The sequence below is a fragment of the Eptatretus burgeri genome, chromosome 12, assembly GCF_056783735.1.
Source record: "Eptatretus burgeri isolate ZD-2024b chromosome 12, Ebu_testis_v1, whole genome shotgun sequence".
In the NCBI taxonomy this organism is placed as follows: domain Eukaryota; kingdom Metazoa; phylum Chordata; class Myxini; order Myxiniformes; family Myxinidae; genus Eptatretus; species Eptatretus burgeri.
The window spans coordinates 6887244-6914434 of record NC_140972.1 but is presented as its reverse complement, the minus strand read 5'-3'; the positions used below and the strand labels follow the sequence as shown (position 1 = coordinate 6914434).

Here is a 27191-nt window from a genome sequence, read left to right as displayed (position 1 = left end):
TGCGAAGGGAAGCTGCACAGGAGGTACTCCCACGGAGTGGGTTTTAATTCCCACGGAGTGGGGAATGTGTGATAGTACAGTTAGAATTATAGTATATGGCAGTTGTGCTTTCATATACCATAGTTCGTAACAGATCCAGCTACAGTAGTCTGCAGAGAATTACGAAAGGAAAGGAATGCTATATTTGCCTGGACCCTCTGCCCACTCCGTGCTTTGTCCCCCCGTTATCTGCAGGACGCACGGAGTTTACCATCACCCCATTTTCTGGTGAAACTACCAAAATCCAGGATCACTGCTAACCTCAACTCCTTCGTTCTTCCTTTTTACCCACCTGGAGAATCAACTTCCACATTCCCTGCAATCTCATTTTCCCTCCAGCTCTGATCATCCCCAATCCAAAACCATGATCATTTCTACCCCCATTACACCCCCCCACCCCCACCCCTTACAAAAATTTTGCTGATGTATCCATATTGTCCATCCTTTGCATTTTCCCTTACCCCTCATTACCCTGCGCTCGCAAAGCGAAAAGCGGGGTTAAGCGATCGGTCGCGTCCGTGCGCCGTACGTGCGTTATGCATGCGTCTGCATTTTAAAAATTAATTTTCTCAACAACCAGGAGTCTCATTGACACGAAATTTTCCACATCGGTGCACCTCCGCCTGTAGAATTTTTAATCAATTATGACGTCATAGGCCACGTGGTACAGGTGCCATCTTGGAAAAACCGAAAAACTTTGCACCTCCATATCTCTGATTTCATATCTCCATATCTCCATATCTCCATGGAAAAAAAATTTACACAACTGACCTTCCTGCACAAGTGCCGATGCCAATATCTATACCCGAACAGCATTAACTACAGATAACTAGTCGGCCCGCTTCAGTCGACGAATGCTTCGATGTCTTATTAAAAATTGCCCAGAGCAGAAGATGATCGATATTATGCCGAAAAATACAAGTGTGTTGAACATATCGATACTGACAAGTTCACACAGCTGGCGTTAGCTATCTCGCGGCCGGAGCGGCAGCAGAAGTACAAACCGGGTAAACTCATGCCGTCGTGAGATACCCAACAAAAGAGGTGGCTACATCACCTCTCCAAAAGAACACTCACACTGAAGGAGAGATGTTTCCTTTAACGAAGACTCGATTCTAACACATCAGATGCTGAAGCTGTTGACTTTGTTGCATTCGTTGAGCCCATAATTTTTATGCCACCAATGGATGATGGAGCCAAAGATAGGATCCGTGCGTAGCTCAACAACACGATGGCAGAAGTCAAGCAACATCACGACATCACCACCAAAGAGAAACTCGCCTGACTCAGCCTCCACCAGGATGTCGACATTGTCCTTGTACCTGCAAGGGCCTGGCAACAGTAATTTTGAACTGGACACATTATAATCATCAAGCCAAAACACTACTGAACGGTGAGAACACATATCTCAAAGTCGAGGAGAACCCAACTAAAGGCCATCAAATAACAGGTCAATAAAGTGTTGCCAGACCTCCAAAAGAGGGGCCTCATGACAGAAGAGGAACAACGGACAATGCTGCCAGTGGACTCCGTAATAACAAAGCACTATGGGCTACCCAAGGTGCACAAAGACGGAGTCCAATTCTGAATAATTGTGGCCCGAAGAGATACCCCCACCTATAAACTTGCCAAAGAGCTCTTCCATTGCCTTATTTTTTAGCTTTGGATTAATGTTACACTGTCCGCAATGCTGAGGAGTTCCTCTCACATATCAAAGATGTCCGCATCAAAGATGGCGAGATTATGGTGTCCTTTGAAGTCACAGCCCGATTCACTTGCATCCCCGTTGATCGAGCAAGAAGAACCTTGGAGGCCGCATTCACTGCGGACCAATACCTGACAGAGAACACCTGACTCAGTCCAACACAGTTGCCTACACCGTTGGACTTGTGCTTCGCATCGACATACTTCTGCTTCGGGTGTCAAATTTATCAACACCAAGACACACCAATGGGCTCTCGATATCAAGTTTAATTGCGGAGTTAGTAATGCAACACTTTAAGCAACAGGCATTTCAGGGTGAAAACAGGCCCAAACTTTGGCTCCGTAATGTGGATGACACGTTTACTGTCATCAAAAAAGACAGCTTTGACAGGATCCAAGCCCACATTAATAGGATCATACCTGCCATACAGTTCACACACTAACTCGAACAAGCCGGCTTCATTGCATGTTGGAAGTAAATGCACAACAGAATGGGTGTTTGAGCACTCAGGTGTATCGCAAACCCATACATACAGACCAGGTGCTTAACTACAAAAGTGGTCACCAGACTACAACCCAATAATCTTGCGCACAAACCTTGTTTGACTGGGCCAAATCACATTGCAGTGATCGAGACACACGACGGACCAAACTTGAACGTGTCACCTGCCGACTGCGGAACAATGACTACCTGACAGCATTCGTTCGGTCTTGTCGCTGTAAGAAGACACCAACACCTCGACCTGAGGAACCGGTCAAAACAGCAGTAATCACCGTACATCGGTAATACCTCTGAGACGGCCACCTGTCTATTGCAACCATTCGGAATTCGGGCCACACACAAACTTCGAGCAACACTCCACGTGTAGCTGTCCAGGCATAAAAACAGAGTGAATATCGACTCGATCATATGAACGTGGTCTAAGAAATCCCCTGTCGTGACTGTGATGCCATTTATGTGAACCAGACGTCCAAGTGACTTGCGACACAGTTGGCGCTGCACCAGCACATGGAGACAAGCTTTCACTGGTGGTGGCAGATTGCCACAACCACAACTTCGCGTGGGAAAATATTGTCGTCAAAGCCTCGGCACCCAGGCATACTAGCCGGGAAATCCTCGAAGCGTGGATTTCGGGCAAACGGTCGATTAACCGTCACATCGACCTCCATGATTCTTATAGAGGATTATACAATCACCAAACCCCTTCCCCACCTAAAAGTACAAATGTTGGGCCCGATATCCAAAGTCGGGGCAGGCATGAATCACATGACACCGAATCGATGACCTCGACACCCAAACCGGAAGCAGATCCATCTGCCAATCTCACTCTCTTTATTAAATCCAACTCAAACCTGTAACCGCAGTCACACCGGCAAACAAGAGTCGGATTGATGTCCTCATTGAAGTCCATTCCAGGTAACGGAGAGGATGTGGGAAAATAACTTCCTGTTTACCACATATGTATGCATACCTCCTGTAATTTTCATTGTTTGGAATTATATTTAGTGATAAATTACATAAGAGGCATTTCTTTTGTACCGACCCTCGTACATACTTTTGTTCCAACATTTCTTCCATAAATGGGGAATTTCCATGATATTGTTGATTGTAACTTTTTGCCGATTGCGTCACAGTTTTAGATGACGCTACATTTAGCTGCTGTGTGTTATTTCACAAGTATGACTTGTTTTGCTGCCATACCGTTTTGCAATTTTAATGTCGTTTAGTGTTCATAGTCATCGTGACGTGTATGTGAGACAAAGCGAGCGTGGAATGGGACAGTCTCTGCAAACCTGCAGGGTCATTTTGTTTGGACATGAGTGAGTCGGTCCAAAGTGGCCAGGAAGGGTCTCACGTGAGGGAATGACCGAAGCAATTCCAGGCATGTGTGGCCATCACCATAGAAGACTGGGTGTGTGTGGTTGTGTGAATGGTCCTTGAGAATGATGGGTGGTGCTTGATACAAAAAGCATAACAGGAACAAACACCAAGAGATAGAGTCGGTCCTCACTCGTACCCGCGGCGAGCTCTCGCTCTACCACACTACGCAGGCTGTCGGTCTCGCTCTCACAGTCCTCGTAGCAAAGGTGATTATTTCAGGGCGATAAAACAAATTTTTGCGGATGATATGCTCGAGTCAGTGCCAATTAGGGATGCAATTTGCATGAGAAACGTTTGTGTGGGCAAACATGATCCGATATAAATTTGATTGTGAGGTGAACAGATATAGCCGGTGATGTCGCGTGGGGTGAGGGCTCATGCCATGCTCTTCCGATATTTATGATGCTGGTTGTGTGAATAAAGGAGGAAAATTGTCCAGAAAGCATGAAATTCCTCAATGAGAATTTAAGCGTCGCCAGTGTCAATATCAGTGTCTTTCGAGGATTTTGAAATTGATTAACATTGAACACCAGGGGAGAGAAATTGAGTTCCAGGTGAATAAAAAAAGCTGATGAAATACAGTTACGAGTTGTCATACCCTGACGGGATTCCTCGTACCAATCCCAGATGAGTAACACCAGAGTGTGACGTTCAACAGGAAACTGGATGTTGGAAGCAACGGATGTTTGTTTCAAGGTCACACTCTGAAGGCCATGATTTCCTGGCAAAATTCAAACACATTGACATAATTAATGTTTAAAATTCAGGTTTGGAATTAAATTTTAAAATACACTCAATCTGTTTCTTTCATGATGGTCCATACGTGGGTTCTACAAAACATCGAACTCATGTGGACTCAAGGGGAATCTATTGTGGGGAGCACAGATGGAATGGAGTGTCTGCAGGCCCCGAGCATTGTACGTACAGTATATATTCTCTGCCCGCTGCTCCCAAACGGTGTAAGATATTTCCTCCCATCTGAAGCTTCCACGAGGCGTCTAGGATGAACATATTTGCTCGAAGGCATTTCATCACCATGCCCAGAACAAGAACTCTGGAAGAGTCTGTGCATATCCCAGGAGAAATACTCATGGTGTGGACAGTTCCAGCAGGTGTAGAAACTCGTCCAGTGGTTACACGGCTGCTGTGATCGTCGTTTTGAAATAAAAGTAGTGACTTGCAATAAATCAAAAAGTTATGTTTGAAGTCGAATTGGAGCAAAAACCACGAACAACAATTCTCTCACTCGCTCAACTTCTGATTCTGGTGCCTCTGACCCTAACTCATCTGTTTGGCCACTTTTCAAAAACCTGAGGAAGCCATTCCTACAATTGAACCTTCATTACTTTACAAAATGCAACAAACAGTTTCAAGTAAATCAGAGGCTTCAAACCACCCCACCCTCAACCCTCCGGGGATTGTTGCTTATACCTTTGCCGTATTCATCAACACCAATGCCAGCGAGGAGGGGAAGTGACTGTTTTAGTTCGTTCCTCCTCCCTGGCCTTGGTGCTGAAGTGGCATACGAATGTTAAAGCACAACAGTTGACACCACAGACGTCCATCCGTGGGCAGAGGCAGGACATGACATGCTGTTCACCCACCCGTTGACAAACATAAAAGTCAAAGCATTTAATTTGCAATAGACCAGCACATAAATAAATGCATTCTTCAGAAAAAAAAAACAAGCTCAAATGAGCTAAGATCCTCGTCCTCTTAATGATGACGTCATAAAACGAATATGACGTCATTGTGATGTATCAGGTTTGTGATAAATTATCAGTGCTAATGCCCGGCTTGATTCCCACAAACAAAATTCAAACAGCTTGCCTAGTTTCGGAGATAGTGGTATAGGCGATTTCCATTAGCGGCGATATTATGACGTCATAACTTTTTTTCGAGGAAGAATTTCCAAAATCGGAGATGGTTACTGGCTGCGTGTGAGCTTTCTGCATATACATGGCAAGTTTCACGAAGATCCGGTGAAAACTCTGGGTTGTGAAACAAAAAAATGTCAAAAAATAGGAATGATGTCATAAAAATTGATATGACGTCATAGTGATGTATCATATGTGCGGCAATTAATCTCTGCTAATGCCCTGTTCGATTCCCGCAAACAGAATTCAAAAAGCTTGCTCGGAGATAATTTTTTCGGCGATTTCCATTAGCGGAGATATTTTGACGTCATAACTTTTTCTCGGAGGAATTTTCAAAATCGGAGATGGTTACTGTCTGCGCAGGGAATTTCTACATGTATACGCCAAGTTTCAGGAAGTTTTGATGAAAACTGTAGGCTGTGAAACAAAAAAGTCCACAAGAACAACAACGTGAGTAAGACTGAGAGATAGATCCTCCACGAGGATCTAAAAAAATCATCATAATCATACCCATGTCACATTAGTTTGCATTGTGGAGAATGGGAGCGTGGAGAATTCGATCGTACTTTTCAAGTGGTTGGCAAGGCCTGATGTCTGGCTGAAGCTAAATCTCTCAGTAGGAATGGCAATATAACTAACACAAGTGAGGACAAACTAACCTTTACACACTTCACCACAAAAATGCTCAAAGGGGAAAAAAAAAATCAACAAGAAAAAGAGCAATCAGAGATTGCAGACCCTCGCCAGGTCTTCTTTAGTGTGGTGTTTGTGTACTGGTGTGTTAGGTAATTAATAAGAGACATAACTAGAACTGCCACTTTATAACTGCTGGCAGTGATGACCGGGTACCAAGACATCCCGCTTTGGTCGGACACCCGGCCCTGAGCCATGACATTTTAAAAATTATTATTCATTATTGAATTGAATTTATAATGGATTTAAAATTAATTAAATTCAAATCAAATCAAATTGGAGAACAAATAGGTACAGTCCTGCATTGGAGTCATCAAAAGGAACCCAAACAAGCAAAAAAAGCAAAGATGAAGTCATCAGGAGGAACCTGGATAGGATTCGCGTTTTAGCTGCTGCTCCTCCACCCTCAAACCCATTCAGGCACAGCCAATTGAGCCTTATATATATTTAAAAAAACATAATAATAAAAATCTAAAATCAAGAACCCACATCAAATCGCCACAGCGGATCATCCGTATGATCCGCATAGTGATTTGGCACATGTTTTACACCGGATGCCCTTCCTGACGCAACCCTGGTCGCCTCTTACGACACAGGGATATGGTACACCTATTTTAACCGGGGTATACACCGGCCCAGTATACTGGTACTCATTTCGCCGACCTCGCAAGGATGACAGGCTGAGTCAACCCCCTGGTGTATTAATTCAGTGGCCCAACGGGGCTTGAACTCAGGACCCTTTGGATCCCAAGCCGCTGCCCTAACCACTGCGCCAACACCAGGCTCCCAGATCAAATATACATATATATATATATATATATATATATATATATATATATATATATATATATATATATATATATATATATATATATATATATATATATATATATATATATATATATATATATATATATATATATATATATATACACATATGTGTGTGTGGATACAAACAAACACGACATAATAGTGACCGAAGCTTTTCGTGCTGCACTGAAGGTAAAAAAATCGCAGCAAGTGAAGAAGGAAGTGAAGAAGGAAGTGAAGGAGGAAGTGAAGGAGGAAGTGAAGGAGGAAGTGAAGGAGGAAGTGAAGGCGTGTGCTTTATACACAAGTCTCAATGAGGTAGACGCTGATTGGTTCAACCATAATAACGTCACGATTAATCCGAACGCCTATTGGTCGGCTCATCATCTTCACTTCGAGCTCCCATTGGCTGGAGCAGATTCGGTGATGATTGACGTTTGCAACCGCATCCTGCAGAGAGGGGGGATGGGTTTCCCCGAAGGTCCATTCACCATTTGTTAACGTATTTCCCTTGATCTTTCCATGCTGAAAGAGACACAGAGATCGTACAAATTCCTTTTGACGACATAGTATTGGATCGGTGGTAAGGATGAAGGATGCTTCCAACATACGTAAATGAAACGAGCTCTGACCTCGGCTCAATATCCTGAACATACCTGCATTGTACTGGTCTGCACAGATCGGGTTGGCAACCAGGTGCTTGCTGTGCAATGGCAGATTAAGCAGATACAGTGGCCGGTGTTCTCTGGATATTTCTACTTGCTCGCACTGGTTGTGTTCGAACCCTCACAATCTTTCTTTGAATCTCCAAGGGGATGTGCTGTTTGATCCGATCAGCCAATCAGCCAATCACCAAAACCGATTCATCAGTTAATACAAAATCCCTCTTTAAAAACCGTTGATTGAACAAAATATCAAACCCATTCGAGCTGAAGTGATCATGTGACCGGCGGTTTCTTCTTCATGAACACTTCTGCCTTCTTCCTCCAAATCGCTCGCACAAGGCTCACAAGGATTCAGATCCACAGTTCCACCGAAAGCCTTTCCATCACTAATTTTGTCTCCAATAGTTTCTTCAAAATCCCACTGATCACTCACAACATACTGAGAACCTTCAGATTTACTCATGATGGTGGAATCAGTATCGGAATCCGAGTTCGACATCCACTGTTTCTCCATGTAAACCGGCATTCGGATCAATATGGTTTCAGGGTGTGACGTTACTGGCGAAATTCAAAATCGACACTCTCGGGCTTTTTTCGACACTTTGTTATCCCTTTCAAACTCGACCTCAATGGTTTAAAAAAAAAAAAATTGTTTTTTTTTAACTGCATTTGGATTCCTCTTTAAAGAGAGAGGGATTGGGGTCCTTGTCTTTTTCATTCCAAACAGTGTTGAGATCTTCAGGTTTTTTTTCCTGAACAATGTCTAGCATGACTCCATCGTTTCACAGTGAAGGTATCGAAGGGGAATGTTTTCCAAAGACAGACGACCACCTGCCACCAGGCTTCAGTGGGTGGTGAGAGATCTGAGATTTGACCGTACGTGGCCTTGATATTGGTCTCTGGTTTCTTAAAGGGTTGACTTTTCCTGCCAGATTGGATTTCATGACTTGACCTTTGCTGACAACGACAGCAACACCGCCGCCGGGATGGTGATTGGGCCCGTCTAAATGGAAGAGAGATAGCCAGCGACAGAGACAGAGGAATCATAGTGAGTGACCTTCTGCTGATGAGCACGCAGGAAATCGAAAAAGAACCTTCAACTCCTTAAGCCCAAAGTGTGGAAAATATGGTGAGGTGCCAGACGGAATCAAACACACAAGAGATGTCCAGCGAGGTGGCCATGACCTCTTGTTTGAGATTGAGGGCATCCATCAATTGATGACGCGTCAAAGTTGGAATGAATTGGAGGAAGCCAAAGTGATACATGGAGATCAGAATGTTTCAGAAGAAAGTCTTTCGTTACATTGGAATTATTGATTCTATTTTCTGCTTATGATGGACAGAAGGCTGACTCATTTATTGTTAAGAAAAATCAGCCTCTTAAAGGATCAACATAAAAAGCAGAGATGGAGTAGAAGACAGAGCAGATGAATAGTTGTTTGAAGATTAAAGTTCAGGTGCCATCAAGTGAATGGCTAGGAAGTCTTTCACATTGGTACAAAGTTCACATGCTGTTGGAAATTTTGGGGGGAGGGGGAATAGTGTAGGACTGGTACAGAAAGAGAAGGATTAAGGACCTTGGCCTTGTCTGAAAAGACAGAGCAGTCAGCCTTAACATGAACAGAGTCCATTGTAACACCATCCGTCGAGAATCATGGAACCGATAAGGAGAACATCCCAGACTACTTTTGTAAGGTATGTGATGAAGTGCGACTTGACCAACTGCCACGAGATTTTCATAGAAGCGTAGTACTTTAGAGTTCACACTGGCATGTCTGAGGACAGAAAGGCAATGGCTGAGTTTTCTGGAGAGACATCAGATGCTCAGCAGAGGGATCTGCTTTCTTGGAGGAAAATGTAAGCTGACTTCTAGCAATTGCCTAACTGCATGAATCATTGCCCTGGGCATGAGATGTTTGGCAGGATATCTGTAGGCTTTGAAGGTATGAACGGAAGGAGAGTAGGTAATTGAGAAATGAGTCAGAGGTACTGTCCCTAACCAAAGGTAAAGAGAGAGCAGGCCAGTCAGTGAGAGTGAGGGGACATGACAGGACAGACCAATTTCCATGATTAAACTGCCAAAGATGACACCCCCTTAATGGTTCTCTGTACACTGCCAGAGATGGACACTTTCAAGAGTAGATGATATGAAAAGCTAAGGGGAGATGAAGAAAGAGGAGGTAGGGTTCCAGGGGAAGTTGTACATAGATAGTCAAGGTAAGCAGAGTGGGAGCAAATTTGGAGACATATGGGTTGAGTCCACTCTGAAGTGTCACATTATGCCTCAGCTGCAATTAATTAAATTTTGGGTGCAGAACATGGCTGACTAAATATAAATCACTGCTGGGGGTCCATGGCTGTGCCACTGATTCAGTGCCCCTTTGAGGTTAGGCCCGGAATCTGTGATTTGGACAGGGTGTCGGCGAAGTTCTACTCTCGCGAAGGACACTGTGGGATCTTTAAAAGCCACCAACTAATGCAAGCATAGCCCAGTATAATGTCCATCTTAGGGATGGCTCACACATTGATGTTTCACCCTGTCTGCGAAATACCAGGACAGTTTATAGCTGGGTTCGAGATTCAAACTCAGGCTAGACAGCTCAGAAACAGGTGTATACACCTCCAGGCCATCCCGCCAGCCCCCCCCCCCCTACCTCACCTCAGCTGAAATATCATGAACAGCTGTGAAGGGATCGATGCCGACAACTGGGTTGGTAGCAGTTTAATTCCTCAGAGTGAATAGAGATTTTGTGTGGAAGGATATGAGGGCCGTGTCTAAGTTGGCTGAAGGAGCCTCGTATCACAGTTGGGAGGGCGGGAGACCTGCACATGTCCAAGAAATTTCCAAGAAAAGGGACTTGGAACCAGAGATATTTGAAATGAGATTTGTGAAGGAACAGGGTTGGGAAGAAAAATCTTGAAAAGGGAGCTTCTGACATACACCACAACACTGGCATCAGCTTTACCATTGGGTCAGTGGGAACAATGTTTTAAAAAGCAAAGGATTCACCATTACTCACATGAGGAGGTAGCACGACCACAATCACATTGAAGAAAGAATGGAAGAAAAGAGAATGGAAAAGATGGATCAGTGAAAGCATAAAAAGGTAAAAAAAAAGAGAAAATCTTGGATAAAGGGGGAAAAACAGGTTTTGGAAAGAGAAGGGAGAAGGAAAGGTAAATATGGGGGGGGGTGACAAGAAGATAGCAAGAGAGGACAGTTTGGGTTTGTCTGTTGGAGTTCACAATGAACCCTTGGCTCAAGCCCCATACACCATCCTTGTTTGCCCACCGTCTTCTCATGTCATTGTAACTCCACACACACGATGCAGACAGTAGGGTTAAGCAATCGGTTCACTTCTGTCCGTCCGTCCACAAACAACAGTTTAAGATCGAGGAACAAATTGGGAAAACAAACCTGCAGGTTCGCAGTGCTTTGCCTCTGAATTTGATCCGATCGCACATGTGCAGAGAGGAGCGAGACATTCATCTTTTTTTACTCTGTCCTACCTGTCTGGCAGTGAAACAAGATTGAAAATCATTGCAAAGAGGAAACTTACAATTTGTAAGGAAGTTATAAAGGGACACAAATAACAGCCACGAATAATAACAAATGTCACATGTTAAATAAGATGGTGAGAAAGACAATGCGTCAACGGTGGTAAACTTCAGGAAAATATTTTTTTACGACCTTTTAAAATCTTTATTTTATTTCAAATGAATTATACACTTAAACACTGTGTGGGGTAAGGTATTATATTATCTCTCAAGTTATTATTGGAAAAGTACTTGTGTCCACTATTGTACACGGTGTTCCAAAAAGACCGAGACAGCTTTGGTTGTTTATATATTTAGTACCACAAATGATACAATGATACCCTTTCGTTTATATGATACAGAAATTCATACAGTTTTGTGGACACCATCAATGCACTTCAATGGGAGCTCTATTTGTCGCACACAGGTCATCAAGGCAGTACACGAGTTCTTACCATGTTCGGCTCATCATGATGCGTCCACCAGTGCGCATGCAGCTGTGATCTGAGAATGAAGATTGCACAGGTTTGCCACCTTGGTGTTGTAGACATCTTTGACAAACCCCCACGAAAAACCATCAAAGAGGGGTTATGTCCAGTGATGGTGGGTGCCAGGCGATTGGTCCATCTCGGCCAATCCAGCGACGTGGAAAATTTTCATTGAGAATGGCTCGAACGACTAAGGCCCAATGAGGAGGAGCGCAGTCCTGTTGAAAAATGATATCGGGTTTCAGGTCTTCAATCTGTGGGAAGGCGAATCCTTCCAACATGTTCATGTAAATTGTTGAGGTCACCATATCCTCCGCAAAGAAAAGCAGACCCACCAAGTGGTCATGGAGAAGGCCATACCACCCATTGACCATTGGACTATCGCGTACGTGTTCAATGACCACGCGGGGGTTTTCAGAGCCCCAGGTCCTCACATTGTGACGGTTGACCTTCCCCAAAACATGAAAGGAAACTTCATCTGTGAACATGACCTTTTCAGGTAAGCTTCATCATCCTCTATGCGACTGGGCATTTCCAAGGAAAACACCTTGTGTTTGGGTCCGTCATTTGGTTTGAGTTCCTGCAGAATCTGCACCTTACAGGCATAAAGCTTCAGTGTTTTATAATAAATAAAAAAAATCCTGTGTACAGTGGTTGTTGGTAGTCCCAGTTCTCTGGATGTTCATCAAATTGATTTTCCGGGACTTTCTTGAAATGATTCGCACACTCGTTCAACATCTGCTGCACTTCTGCTTGGTTGAATGGTAGTTTTCTGTTTCTGACAACTTCTAGTCTCCTTAAACTTCTTGTACCACTCTGATACTAGTCCACGATGGCGGATTCCTTCCAAATCTTGTACGGAAAATACGCTGAACTTGTGTGTGTCAGATCTCATCTCGATGAACCATTCAACGCACTGAGCTTTCTACTGTGGAGTCGTCATTTTCTTTTACATTTTACATTGAACCACCACCGGGGTGGGGGGAGTTGTGTTCCCATGACCTGACCTTGGGTATCTTGAGGATGTATGCACAAAATCTGGTGGGGATTGGTCCAGCATTTTATAAAATGGTTTTCAGACCGAAGCACACATACGTGCAGGGAATGTCCTTGCCAGGGGGTGGAAGGAGTGTGTGGGAGGGGGGGGGCGGTTATGCCCATGAACTGACCTTGGGTACCCCAAGGACATAATTTGGTGGAGATTGGTTCATGATTGTGAAATTGTATAGAAATCAAACCAAAAGGCCTGTCTCTCTCACACACACACACACACACACACACACACACACACACACACACACACACACACACACACACACACACACACACACACACACACACACACACACACACCAGAAAGAGTAGTAAATGTAGACCACAGGGCTAACTGAAAAGAGTACACATGGACACAAAACCAAATGTACAAATATATATGGAACACATTGGAATAGCAATGCACCAACACTAGTTTATAAAAACAACAACATTTAACCATCACAAACCACAGGCAGACTATTTGAATGGCAGAACTTAGTTTACATCATCCACTGGCTTCAAACGAAAAACAGAAATCATTGACATGTTAATAGGATACAGTATCTTGGTTCTTCTATTTGCGTGCTGTTTAAGCTGTGATAACGAACAGGCAGATTTTTGAGAAGAGAATGCAGAACCTCCTGGTGGTGAAGGAGCGATCTTCTCGTGCACACACACACACACACACACACACACACACACACACACACACACACACACACACACACACACACACACACACACACACACACACACACACACACACACACACACACACACACACACACACACACACACACACACACCTGCCTGTGCTCTGCTCATCCTTACTAAATTTGTAGAGTGTTGCAAAATAAGCTAATTTGCATTGCAAGGCTTACACATGTCCCTCATCTTGCCTGAAGAATTAGGAAATCGAGAATTATAAAACAAAATTTTTAAAACATCATGTATATAGAAGTATGTCTGGATTAACAGTGTTCCAAATATTCAATAAAAAAAAATCAAACTTCTCCCAAAGCAAACAACGAGGCTTGGCAGTATCATGTGACTGCACGGCTGCGGCGTTCCTCCAGCGTCCTACACAGCCACATGGATAACACCTCTGTATTTTCGTCATTGTACTGATGTATAAACGGATGTATCTAGGGAAACGAGGGAAGGTGGAGAAGGAAATAGAGGAGGGAAGGAGTGGAGAACAGATTTTTCATAAAGACAATTCTCAACTGCTTGCAAAAACTGACATCCTGATCACAAGTCCTTCAGGCTTCAACAATGTTGGTTCATTCATTTGCTTCAAATAAATTAATGGATGTGATCCATCTCGAATCAACAAGATTTCCAATTTTATAAAGGGCAAACACAAGATACACAAAGGGTGTCTAAATTAACAGACTCTTTAAAGAAATCTTAATTGATGAAATAGTCTTCAAAATTTCTCGAAAATGGAGCAGATTGGTGCCTGTGTGTATGTATATATATATATATATATATATATATATATATATATATATATATATATATATATATATATATATATATATATATATGTATACACAGGCACTCCTCACTTAACGACCAACCTGCTTAACGGCTGCCCGGACTTACGACCAGCTCTCCGTCCAGTCGGCAGCGCATCACCCTTTTATTATTATTATTTTTTTCTCAGTCTCAGTCTCGTTCCCGCAGTCGGTCGGTATTCACTACACTAGCGTTCGCAATCTCCAAGACTACATATTTCGTCTATAAATTTTTAATATATTGTGCACCTCATAGTACAAGATGTCGGCGAAAAGGAAGTGTCGGTGGCGTCGATATCATAAATAAAAAAATTGTGGAACTTGCTAATGTGCTTAATTTAGATGTTGAAGTGGAAGATATTGAAGAATTCGTGGAATATGTCGAGGGAGAGCTAACTAACGAAGATTTAATAGAGTTGGAAGGGCAGCAACACTTGGAAGAGAAGAAGAAGAGGAAAGAATGGAAAAGGTACAAAAGAAGTTCACTGTAAAGGGGTTAGCTGGTGTGTTCTCGAAAGTGAATGCGGCTATATTAGAACTGGAGGGAATGGACCCGAATGTTGAACGGTTCACGAAAGTGGAACAGCAAATTAATGAACTTTTACAATGCTATCGTGAAATTTATGAAGAAAAAAAGAAAATTACAACGCAGACCACACTAACGGGATTCTTCTTGAAAGCTACACCCAGAACCCCTACCCCTACCCCTACAAGTCTTTCCATTTCCTCACCATCATCGCCCTTACCCGGGCCCTCCACAGCTCCTGATAACCCTGCTGATAACTCCGAGGATGACGCAGATGACCCCGAACCACCACCACACTTTGAAGGATTCAATGACGAAAATGTTAATCTGAATGTCTTTTTTTATAACTTTAATGTTTTCTTGGGAAATCATTTTTGTTTGTATTTTTATTTGTATTTTATTTTTTTGGGACACAGCTGATTGTATTTTTATGTTCTGTAATATGAAAGAGTTATGCAAATTAAAACAAAGTTATCAAGTTGGAGTTTCCTTTCGACCTTTTCTTTATTCAAAATAAATAAAAACGATTACCTGCATTTACAGTATGCAAACCTCAGTAATGTATATTACAGCTGATTTCCTCTATTCTGTTTATTACAGTATACAGTAAACAACTGAAAAAACATTTAAAAATCCTCGCTAAAAAAAATCCTCATTAGAAAAAATAATAATAAAAAAAGGTAAAAAATACTGTATAAAAATAAATCCTCGCTTATCGACCAATTCGCTGAACGACCTCGTCGTAGGAACGGAACTGGGTCATTAAGTGAGGAATGCCGGTATATATATATATATATATATATATATATATATATATATATATATATATATATATATATATATATATATATATATATATATATATATATATATACATATGATTATATACACATACATATATACATACATACATATATATGTATACATACATACATGCATACATACAAAGAGATATATATATATATATATATATATATATATATATATATATATATATATATATATATATATATATATATGCATACATACATACATACAAAGATATATATATATATATATATATATATATATATATATATATATATATATATATATATATATATATATATATATATATATATATATATATATATATCTGCCAATATATGCCAATCCACATACATACATACATACATACATACATATATACATACATACATATATATATATATATATATATAACATACATATACATGCATGCATATATATCTACATATATACATGTATATACATACACATATATATATATATATATATATATATATATATATATATATATATATATATGCATACATATATATTGTTGCGGGCAGGGAGGTCGGGTGAGAAGCCCACTGGGGGGGGGGTGAAGCTATCTTGGATCCCCCCAGACCTCCCTGGAATTGTAGGCTGTCGCACACGGATAATTCCGTGACGTGGCAGGTCGCTTAACTGACCATGGATGCCAATAACTCAATCACGTGACTGAGGGTCCTCCGTCAAGTTAATCTGGTTACCGAACAGGCACCCCCGACCAGCGCTGACCAACGCGCCCGCATCGTGTGTGCCAACGTGGCCCAAGCTGTACAACATGTCCCCGCCTGATCGCAGCTTCGCTGGCTTGAGAAGGTAAGATGTTATGGCAAAACCATGCACAGACAGTAAGATGTGTCCATTCAAGCCCGTCTCTGGACGATAACAAAGTGTCGCGAGCAGCGCACGGGTCTGCCTTTGAGAGCACGTTCCGTACAACATCTTCCGTTCTGATCTGCCATTACGCATGTGGCCAGTGCTCACCCGATTCTGCTATCGTGTTCGTGGGACGAAACCCGATCGATATAATTAGTCCAGAAATGGGTTGAAAGGAACGCACCGTTTGCGCCTTGCACACTCGCATCACGCGCAACGTGGCATGGGGTTGCCTTTCGATTATCGGCCTCGGTATGCGTTCCGTGCAGCGTGGGCGTCGTGCTGGGTGTGTTTCCTGTGTTGTAGAAAACACCATCGGGTGGAAATTACCGCTGTGAGTGCGTTTGGCAGGCTGTGTTTTGTACGGAGGGTTGTGGGTGTAGTGCCTGCTTGGCCTTTGCTGAGGACCCATCTCACACCTCAGGGAGCACATGGCTCAGATTTACCTCAGGAATAATCAGAAAAGAAGAGTAGAAATGAGGTTAGAAATGAAATGAAGAAGAATGATGTAACCAAACCTAGCTATGTGATCAGCGCAACGCACGCCCGTTGTCCCACGAGACAAAAGGGAAGGGACTACCTTTACATATATTAATGGAATAACTGTCTTTGGACCACTATCTGTTGGATGCATGCGGTGCCGAGAGCCGCAATTATATATATATATATATATATATATATACATATATATATATATATATATATATATATATATATGTATACATATATATGTAGAAATATATATACATATATATATACATATATATATATATATATGTATATATATATATGTAGAAATATATATATATATATATATATATATATATATATATATATATATATATATATATATATATATATATATATATATATAGAAATATATATATATACATACATATACAGGGTGAGTCAGAAGTAGCGCCTGATTTCTGTCAGTTGATTGTTTGTTTGCTATTTGTATTACAGTGTACAAGAAGGTAGAAATAAATGAATGACATGTTTATCTAACCATTTATTCAAGAAAAGATTATTACTGAACTGTACCAAGCCGTTTTACTTGCAATTTTCAAAGTGCCCTCCCTCGTGATCGATGCACAATTGCAGCCGAGCAGGCACAGAGCGGCACACACCTCTGCAGAGTTCGATATCAATTTCCTCAAACTTTGCAGTGATTTGAGCCTTCAATTCCTGAATGGTACGAGGCTTTTCACGATAAACAAGGTCTTTCATGAGCCCCCAAAGAAAGAAATCTGGAAGTGCAAGGTCTGGGGAGCGTGCCGGCCACTTGATCAGACCGCGGTGGCCGATCCACTTTCTGGGAAAGTTTTCATCAAACCACTGACGAAAATAACACCCATAATGAGGTGGAGCTCCATCATGCTGGAAATTACAGTCCTGATCTTGTACCCTGGGCGAAAAGAAGGTTTGCAGCATATCCAGGTAAATTTCTGCAGTGACAGATCCCTCAAAGAAAAAGGGTCCAATTATCCCTAATGGAGATAGGCTGCCCAAACTGTCACTCCAGGTAAATTTACCTCCTTCTCAACTGCCACTCTTGGGTTATTCGCAGCCCAGTCGACACAATTGTGTCTGTTAATTGTGCCATTCAGCTCAATTTGGTGCAAATTCAGTAACTTTTCAAACTTGCAGCAATAAACTGCAAAACAAAATCAAAAATAAATAAATTACGAAAATTAATAAGATGCAAGATAATTATTAACAACATGACTTCGCAGAAAGAATCTGACAGCCGAAAAAACAGAAATCGGGCGCTACTTTTGACTCACCCTGTGTATGTATGTATATACACACACACACACACACACACACACACACACACACACACACACACACACACACACACACACACACACACACACACACACACACACACACACACACACACACACACACACACACACCAGTGAGGTATGCTAATACATTGTGTAAGCATACGAACCGTGCTTCCCCATTGTCTTGGGTCACTCACCTGCATTTTTTCATCTTTTTTTGTTCATTTAGATACTTTCTGATGGTTCTGTAATTTTTTTTTCCAGTGTTGGCTTCAATGTCCATAGGCATGCAAAATTTCAGCTTTCTTCATCACATGGAAGGTCCCAATTTTTAATATCAGTCAGTGAGTCAGTCAATGGTGAGAAAGATATATATATATATATATATATATATATATATATATATATATATATATATATATATATATATATATATATATATATATATATATATATATATATATATATATATATATATATATATATATATATATATATATATATATATATATATATATATATATATTTATATATATATATATATATATATATATACATATATATATATATATATATTGTGACGTCCACGGGACTTGAACAGTCCCGCCAACGTAGAATGAGCCGAAACGATGGAGGCGGTTTATTTATTTATAACCCAAACATGGCGGTTCTAATCGCTCTACCGCAAACGGGACGAGGAAGGTGGCACGAGTCACTTTTCACTGAGTTGATGATGTTTATTTGTTTTTATTATTAACCAGAAATAACAAGACTTGGCAAGAAGAGGGATCCGGGGCGATTCGACGGGATGGTGTGGGATCGGGCGTGGGGAAAAACACAGACAATTCCAATGAATATACAGATCTCAAACCCTCTAAGGCGCCAAGCACATACACACACACACACACACACACACACACACACACACACACACACACACACACACACACACACACACACACACACACACACACACACACACACACACACACACAAAACGTAGCTACTTCTGGTGGTCAGGCTGGACCGTGGTGTGGACGCAACTGTCCCTGGATCAGCGTCGGACGAGCTGGCCTTGCTCTCGTCAGGGGGGGGGGGGCAGGAGAAACCGTGGTGCTGTCGACCTCCTGGTCCTGGCCCAAGTCCGCTCACAGCCGCCAGGGAACCAGTTCTGGCGCCAAATTGCGAGCAGGAGAGGGAGGCAGGTCTGCCTACCGTTCGACCCCGTACTCCGAGTCAGCAGAACCCCAGAGCCAACCAAGGTGAGGCACGAGGCTCAGCAAGGCTCCAAGACACGATGAAGAACACGATCGAATCAGCACAACAACAAGTACGCTTCCCGCGCAACAGCCTCCACACCAAAAAAACACTATCTTTTTTGTCCCGATCTTCTTCCTCTTCCTTTTCGACCCTGAACAGAACCTTTTTATCCTCCCGTCCTCGTCACTTCCAATCGAGCCGTTTATTGGCCCACCGCCATCGCCTTCCGCCAATCGTGATCACGGGGCGGAGCCATCTGCTGCACTGTCCTGTGACGTCACGGCCAGCCTCCAGGGACGACTAAAAAGGGGTTTACGCAGACACACTTACCCTATCCCGTGTCCCTATCTAATTACGTGACAATTATCATTTCCCCGTTGAAGAAATGAACATTTACTAGACAACTTATCACCACTGAATTGCTACTTATTACATCGAGATCCTGGTAAACTCGAACAGCATGGCATACCTAATTAAACATCCTAATTACCCTTTGAATGCATACCCCCCCCCCCTCAAACGTAACACTGCCCCCTCCTCTGGTACCGCAGCTCCTGCAAGGTATATCACAGGCGCTACCGTACCAGCCTTAACACTTACTGACTCACACCTAATTAACCTAACGAAATAAAGTAGGAGGGGAAATGGGCAGCGAGTCGCAGCTAACTTACCTATCCTGCTTAATGTACAACCCCCTTATGGCCTTATCCTCGCCTAAACAATCATTCGTTTTTTTTTTTGTTTTTTTATTTTATTTTATCACATGAGAGCACTGAGCGAAGTTGCACTCTATCTTCTGGATCATCGCTCTTGCCCAACACTCTTCCAGTGATCTGGGGAGGGGAAACAAAAGGTTCCACAAAAACACAACACTTATACTTTACATTCCTACTCTAAGCCTTAACGACACTATTCACAGGATATTTACACTTGACCGCCTCCCCCAGTGGATGCTAATAGACCCAACGTTACCTGGGGAGCCAATTTTCAAATTTGCTTACCCCAAAATTATGCGGACATCATGCCCTTGCTGCACATGTCAAGTTGTGCGGGATCGAGTGGGACTCATACATCTTCACAACACTCACACCATGGTCATCATCACATTTCTAGGTCATGGTCCTTATTTTAATCATGCAGGCTGAATCCCGTCGTGGCCGTGGGGTGGGTTACCAAAAGATGATGGGGGCATCTCAGGTGCAACCATGCCCACAGGTAAGATTTAGTCCAACCCAGACGTTTCTCCGCTCCGCTCCCTTTGATTCCCACCCCCCTGGTAGCCATCAGCTCTCATCCCGTACAACACACTGGAAGGGGTCTCACTGGCTCCTCTGGCCTTCCTGGGTCGCCAAGGTCCTACCCGCCTTGGTCGCCCAACCAGACCCTCTCCCAGTTGGCTCCAGACACTGTCACCATCAGCCACCAGGGGTGAATCTCCTTGAAGGGGTCGCAATTCCCGCTCACCGTGAGCTTCAGCAATCCCTGTGGACAAGCACATCATCCCCAGCCACAAAACCCACATGACTCCCACACCCCATCGGCCTTACATGTGACACCTGCATTTCTAACACTTCACCGACCATGACCTTCCCTGTTACCACACCATGCCCAATAAAAAAAACAATGAGTGCACCATACATTTCACTTCTTCACTTAAAACAACTCACACAGCACTTCTCACCCGATCCACGCACCAGCCATTGGACAGCCACTCCTGCCCGCTTTGTTTCCAATTACCCACTGTCCCGATTGTCACTCTAAAACCCAGCAGAACTCACAAACCCATGCCAATTTTCCCACAATTGATTTTTGTCCACCAAAGGAGGGCACTTCGCCACAATCTCAGCAGCCGAGCATGGCCGTATATGCTCAGCCCAATCTAGTCTCCCCGACCCCCGACAGTGATCTCCGGACCCGACCTATGAAAGGGCACCTCGGATAGACCTGGCAGTTCAGCAGGAGGATTCACCCTCTCCGAGTCTAAAAGTCTATTGGAGGGTCCCTCCATCGCCGGGTACCGGCAATATCGTTGCATGTGTCCTCTTCGCCCGCACCGGAAACAACTCCCCATAAAAGGCCCCCGTGAGTATCGGTGAAATGTCTCTTCCGGTTCCGGACCCCCTCGGCCATAAACGAATTGCTCTATTGGCTGGGCTGGACCCCGCCGCTTTGGCGCACTAACTACCGGATTACCCTTTATCAAACTTGACAGTTTCTGGCAAATTTCCTGAAACATTTGGGTAATGCCAATTTCTTCCAGCCCCCCTCCCTGATCCTGGATCTCCGCCTGTCGGATCGTCACCGATGGCCTCTCGGGCATCCGACCCGGCCGACTCCACGAGGCCAGCCTGGCCGCGCACTCGGCCACTCGGTGCACGGTGGGTGGATCCTGTAGCTCCACTAGCGCTCGGACCTCAGGGTCAGGAAGAGCAGCTAAAAATTTCTCGAGTGCCAGTCTGTCCCACGCCTCCACTGTTAGGTCCCGATACGCGATCCTGACTGATTGGTAAATGTCCTGTGCCAGCTCCTGCACTGTCTCACCCGGCTTTAATCTGCGGTGCTGGAGCTGGGCCCGCACCAGATCACAGTTTGCCGCGAACCCAAACCGACGGCTCAACGCCTCGCAAATGTGGGAGCTGGTCAACATCCCTCCGCGATCACGTTTAACACATCTGCGGCTGGTCCCCGCAACATTGCCACCAAATTCCCTGTACGTTCCCGCTCATTCCACCCGTTTAGTCGGGAAATACACTCAAATTGCGTCAGAAAAGCTTCAAGGCTCCCTGACCCGTCAAAATTTACCAGGGGGATCACTTTTACGGTGGCCCGCTTCTCAGTTTCTCCCTTGTCCGAATCCAGCCCAGGTATCAAACACCCTTGTGGCTGCGTATCCAATTTCGGAGCCCACTGTGGCCAAAGATGTTTTGTGGTGAGGGTCTCATGGGTCAATTTTGCCTCCTGTTCCAAACATTGAATGGACCGATTCACCTCTTCCCGCAGGATCTTCTGGGCCCGCACAACCTCCTCCAAGGCTCCGTCGCGAGTTTGTAGCTGCTCCTCAACCAACCCGGACACTCTACTTACAAAAGACGGCTCTACCAGGCCTTTATCCAAGACTTCATCTTGGCTCATAATTTTATCTTGTTCGTCCAAACGAGCCTCCAATCCTTTTACCTCCTCCGCCAAATTCATCCCTTGCTTCCTCAGCTCTCCCCACTCTTCTATTTGCAGCTGCATACGAGCATCCACACAGGCACGATGATGTTCCAGGCTTTCATCCACTTTATCAACCCGAATGTTCGTTGCATCAATTTTATCTACCAATTTTTTCCGTATATTTTCCCCCTCCAATGTAATTTCTACCTTTGTTTCCTCCAATCTATCCTCGAATTTGCTTTGTATTTCTCCCAATTTAACATCCACACACTCCTGCTTCTCAGTTTTCATTTTCTCCATCTTTTCCCCCAATTCATCCCTCATTAAATCAATCCATGCACCCAACTGTACCCCCATTACCCCCAATTGATCTGTCATTTCTGCCCCCTGTGCCGTCATTTTTGCCATTTGTGCCGTCATTTCTGCCCTCTGTGTCACGAATTGATTTTCCATTTGTGCCGTCATTTCTGCCCTCTGTGCCGTCATTTCTGCCCTCTGTGTCACGAATTGATTTGCCATTTGTACCGTCATGTCCCCTATTAAACGTTCCAACATTGTCTGGATCGACATCGCGCCGGTTTCCGGCGCTGCCGGCTCCGTTACGGGCGATGAAGCATGGTCCACGCTCGGAATGGGGGAGGTTCCAACCCTACCCCCGTCTCTCCCTTCTTCCCCCGACTCGCTGCCAGACACGTGGCCTTCCTCCTCAAACATCTGCACATCCGCCATGGTGCAGAAGTCCCGTTTGCCGCCAATTAATTTAAATTTGAAAAATCCCGCCAAAATTTTCCTGCGCTCGCGCGCTTTTCTGTGGTAATTTTGTATTCCAATTCGTGGCGAGATTTTAATCTTGGTATATTCTCCCGATACCAAATATAATTTAGAGGGGTTGGAACATCCCACTCCTGACACCAATGTGACGTCCACGGGACTTGAACAGTCCCGCCAGCGTAGAATGAGCCGAAACGATGGAGGCGGTTTATTTATTTATAACCCAAACATGGCGGTTCTAATCGCTCTACCGCAAACGGGACGAGGCAGGTGGCATGAGTCACTTTTCACTGAGTTGATGATGTTTATTTGTTTTTATTATTAACCAGAAATAACAAGACTCGGCAAGAAGAGGGATCCGGGGCGATTCGACGGGATGGTGTGGGATCGGGCGTGGGGAAAACACAGACAATTCCAATGAATATACAGATCTCAAACCCTCTAAGGCGCCAAGTACACACACACACACACACACACACACACACACACACACACACACACACACACACACACACACACACACACACACACACACACAAAACGTAGCTACTTCTGGTGGTCAGGCTGGACCGTGGTGTGGACGCAACTGTCCCTGGATCGGCGTCGGACGAGCTGGCCTTGTTCTCGTCGGGGGGGGGGGCAGGAGAAACCGTGGTGCTGTCGACCTCCTGGTCCTGGCCCAAGTCCGCTCACAGCCGCCAGGGAAACAGTTCTGGCGCCAAATTGCGAGCAGGAGAGGGAGGCAGCTCCGCCCGCCATTCGACCCCGTACTCCGAGTCAGCAGAACCCCAGAGCCAACCAAGGTGAGGCACGAGGCTCAGCAAGGCTCCAAGACACGATGAAGAACACGATCGAATCAGCACAACAACAAGTACGCTTCCCGCGCAACAGCCTCCACACCAAAAAAACACGATCTTTTTTGTCCCGATCTTCTTCCTCTTCCTTTTCGACCCCGAACAGAACCTTTTTATCCTTCCGTCCTCGTCACTTCCAATCCAGCCGTTTATTGGCCCACCGCCGTCGCCTTCCGCCAATCGTGATCACGGGGCGGAGCCATCCGCTGCACTGTCCTGTGACGTCACGGCCAGCCTCCAGGGACTACTAAAAGGGGTTTACGCAGACACACTTACCCTATCCCGTGTCCCTATCTAATTACGTGACAATTATCATTTCCCCGTTGAAGAAATGAACATTTACTAGACAACTTATCACCACTGAATTGCTACTTATTACATCGAGATCCTGGTAAACTCGAACAGCATGGCATACCTAATTAAACATCTGAATTACCCTTTGAATGCATACCCCCCCCCTCAAACGTAACAATATCTTTAATTAACCCTGTGGCATTCGATTGGGTTGGGGGTGGGGGGTCAATCAATCCACAGGCACGTTTCTGTATCCCTGGCTGTGATCACAGTATCAATCCACAGACGAGTTTCTGGCTCCCTGACTGTTGTCATAGTAGAGTGGAATCACCCAGGAAATTAGTTGGTGGTGGTGGTCGTATGGCAGCTTAGCTGCCGGGGTAGCTATCATTTCTTGAAGCGCGACTGTGTCACTGATGCAGTGTCCCTCTACCAGTCCACACACTGGAACTGGTATTCATTTCGCCGACCTCGGAAGGATGACAGGCTGAGTCAACCCCCTGGTGTATTGATTCAGCGGCCGATGGGGCTTGAACTCAGGACCCAAAGATCCCAAGCCGCCACCCCAACCACTGAGACAACACCAGGCTAAATGAGTTGGTCGGCCATCTTGTGCAGGAGTATATACTTCCAGCTTAAATGGAATGGTAATCATGAACCACTGTTCCACACCAGGGCTTGCTGCAGGGGTCTTTCCCAACAAGGAGTTCCTGCCACACATCCAACCTGTAATATTGTCATTCTCCTCGCTGATGAAGGCTCTGTCGCCATTGTGATTAACCACAGTGATTATAATGGAAAGATCATTGCCTTGCTTTTGGTTACAACCACTTACCAACACCTAACTGAGGATCCAGAGAGAGAGACAGAGACAGAGACAGAGACAGAGACAGAGACAGAGACAGAGACAGAGACAGAGAGAGAGAGAGAGAGAGAGAGAGAGAGAGAGAGAGAGAGAGAGAGAGAGAGAGAGAGAGAGAGAGAGAGAGAGAGAGAGAGAGAGAGAGAGAGAGACTAAATTAGTCTCTTGCAAAGTTGCAATGACCTTGATAGTCGACTGCATATCAAGAACATACGAACTTCCAAAATTTCACAAGTCTAACATCCTATTTTGCGCTACTCTTTCATATACGTATAAATGCATCATCCTGCAGTATGTCCTGACTTCTTGCTGGGATACTTCATCGTGTTGTGGAAAAACAACTAAAAACTGAGCAGTCTGTTCATAACAGTGTTCAATTTGCTGGTAAAATGAGACAAATAAAAATTGAGTCTGATGAGATCCTGAATTTGTTTAGTGCAGTGCCCCTCTTCACAAGGATACCTGTTGGCTTGGTTGTGAAGGTAACCAGGAAGCGGTTGATGGAAGAGGACTGCTGGAAATTGGTGTGTGGGAAATCGGAATCGGAGGTCAGTACATTTGCCAAACACGAAGGCACATCCACCCATGCTGGCTCACTTTGACTCTGGCATGAAATGATGGACACAGATCTCAACGAATCACACACAACCTTCAGGAAATAATCTCCCTCCCTCTGGTTGCATTGAAGGAGTTCTGTTGCAATGGCCACACGAGTTGCCTTTGATCAAGCGATATCCTTCGGTACCCACCTTGCACTCAGCATATTGAATTTAAAGTGAGACAAGTCTGAAGACGCCGATGGTTCACGAGCGGTATTTGACGATGTAGATTGTTTCAGAAGTCAAGGATGAGACAATGTGATTATTTTTGACCAAGTTATAAAAATGATCAACATGATGTGGTACGAGTGACAGGTTATTAGCTGCAAAATGTCGAAAACCCGGTTTCGTTCAACAACTTTCAAAATTTGACCTTTGCATAACCTTTAAAGGTCACAAAACAATGTTGTGGACATTAAAATAGGGAAACAGGATACGTGCTATAGCATAATGGAGTTAGTTCGTCGAAGAAGGTCGAAAACCCGGTTCGATTCCCACAACTTTGAAAATTTGACCTTTGTGAACTTTAAAGGTCAAAGGTCAAGGATTATGACCTTTGGTGCAAAACTTCCTCTGGAACATTCCAGTAACAATATAACGTCATATAGGCTATATGGCATTTCGCACTCCTCGGATTAATTATTCATACTTTGATGAAATCAGCGTAAAAATAAACTTGAAGGGGGCGCCACGGGCAAGGTGTTCGAGATAGAGGAAAATGGTTTCAACACTTTAGGTGGGGAATGACCTCAAGATTATGCATAAAAATATTGTCATCCTAGCTCTCAAAGTTTGGGCGGTCATATGATTTTTATGTCAAAATTCGCAATTTTCTAAGTTTGTGACCTTGTGACCTTGACCTTGGGACGAAAATTAAAAATCGAGCTCCGTGGGGCTATGCAGGTACCATTGGGTTAACCAAATACCGAAACCCCTGTCAGACTCGACAAACCCCCTAGGAGAAGATGCAAATTGAAATCGGCTAGCCCCTAAAAACACATGTTTTTTGGGTGTGGCTCCGCCCATAATGGGCGCACCACGCCCATTCTCAGGAAAACACAACAAGATCATGATATAAACCTCCCACCCAAATTTCATCAGGATCGGATCAAAACCCAC

At 43.9% G+C, this 27191-nt stretch overlaps 2 protein-coding genes across 21 annotated transcripts in view; both read right to left on the bottom strand.

Annotated features, from left to right (window-relative positions):
• Nucleotides 1-12996, bottom strand: part of LOC147015027 (uncharacterized) — a 41129-nt gene extending 28133 nt beyond the window's left edge. For 2 of the 16 annotated variants that reach the window (XM_085849345.1, XM_085849337.1), the window contains exons 1-2: nt 11663-12996; nt 11089-11184 (exon numbers count right to left, since the gene is read on the bottom strand). In XM_085849345.1, coding sequence (XP_085705471.1) covers nt 11089-11160 — 72 coding nt within the window. In that variant the 5' untranslated portion in view covers nt 11161-11184; nt 11663-12996. The other 14 variants (XM_085849346.1, XM_085849338.1, XR_015050198.1 and 11 more) reach the window with 11 other exon arrangements.
• Nucleotides 12997-13411: 415 nt separating this feature from the next.
• MAP2K5 (mitogen-activated protein kinase kinase 5) overlaps nt 13412-27191 on the bottom strand; it is a 307732-nt gene continuing 293952 nt past the window's right edge. For 4 of the 5 annotated variants that reach the window (XM_085849335.1, XM_085849333.1, XM_085849334.1 and 1 more), the window contains one exon: nt 13412-13875. Coding sequence is in view for 3 of the 5 variants with exons in the window: in XM_085849333.1 (XP_085705459.1) it covers nt 13774-13875 (102 nt within the window). In the remaining 2 variants the exon portion in view is untranslated. Of the gene's footprint in view, nt 13876-20299; nt 25606-27191 lie in introns of those variants that run through there. The other variant, XR_015050194.1, reaches the window with a different exon arrangement.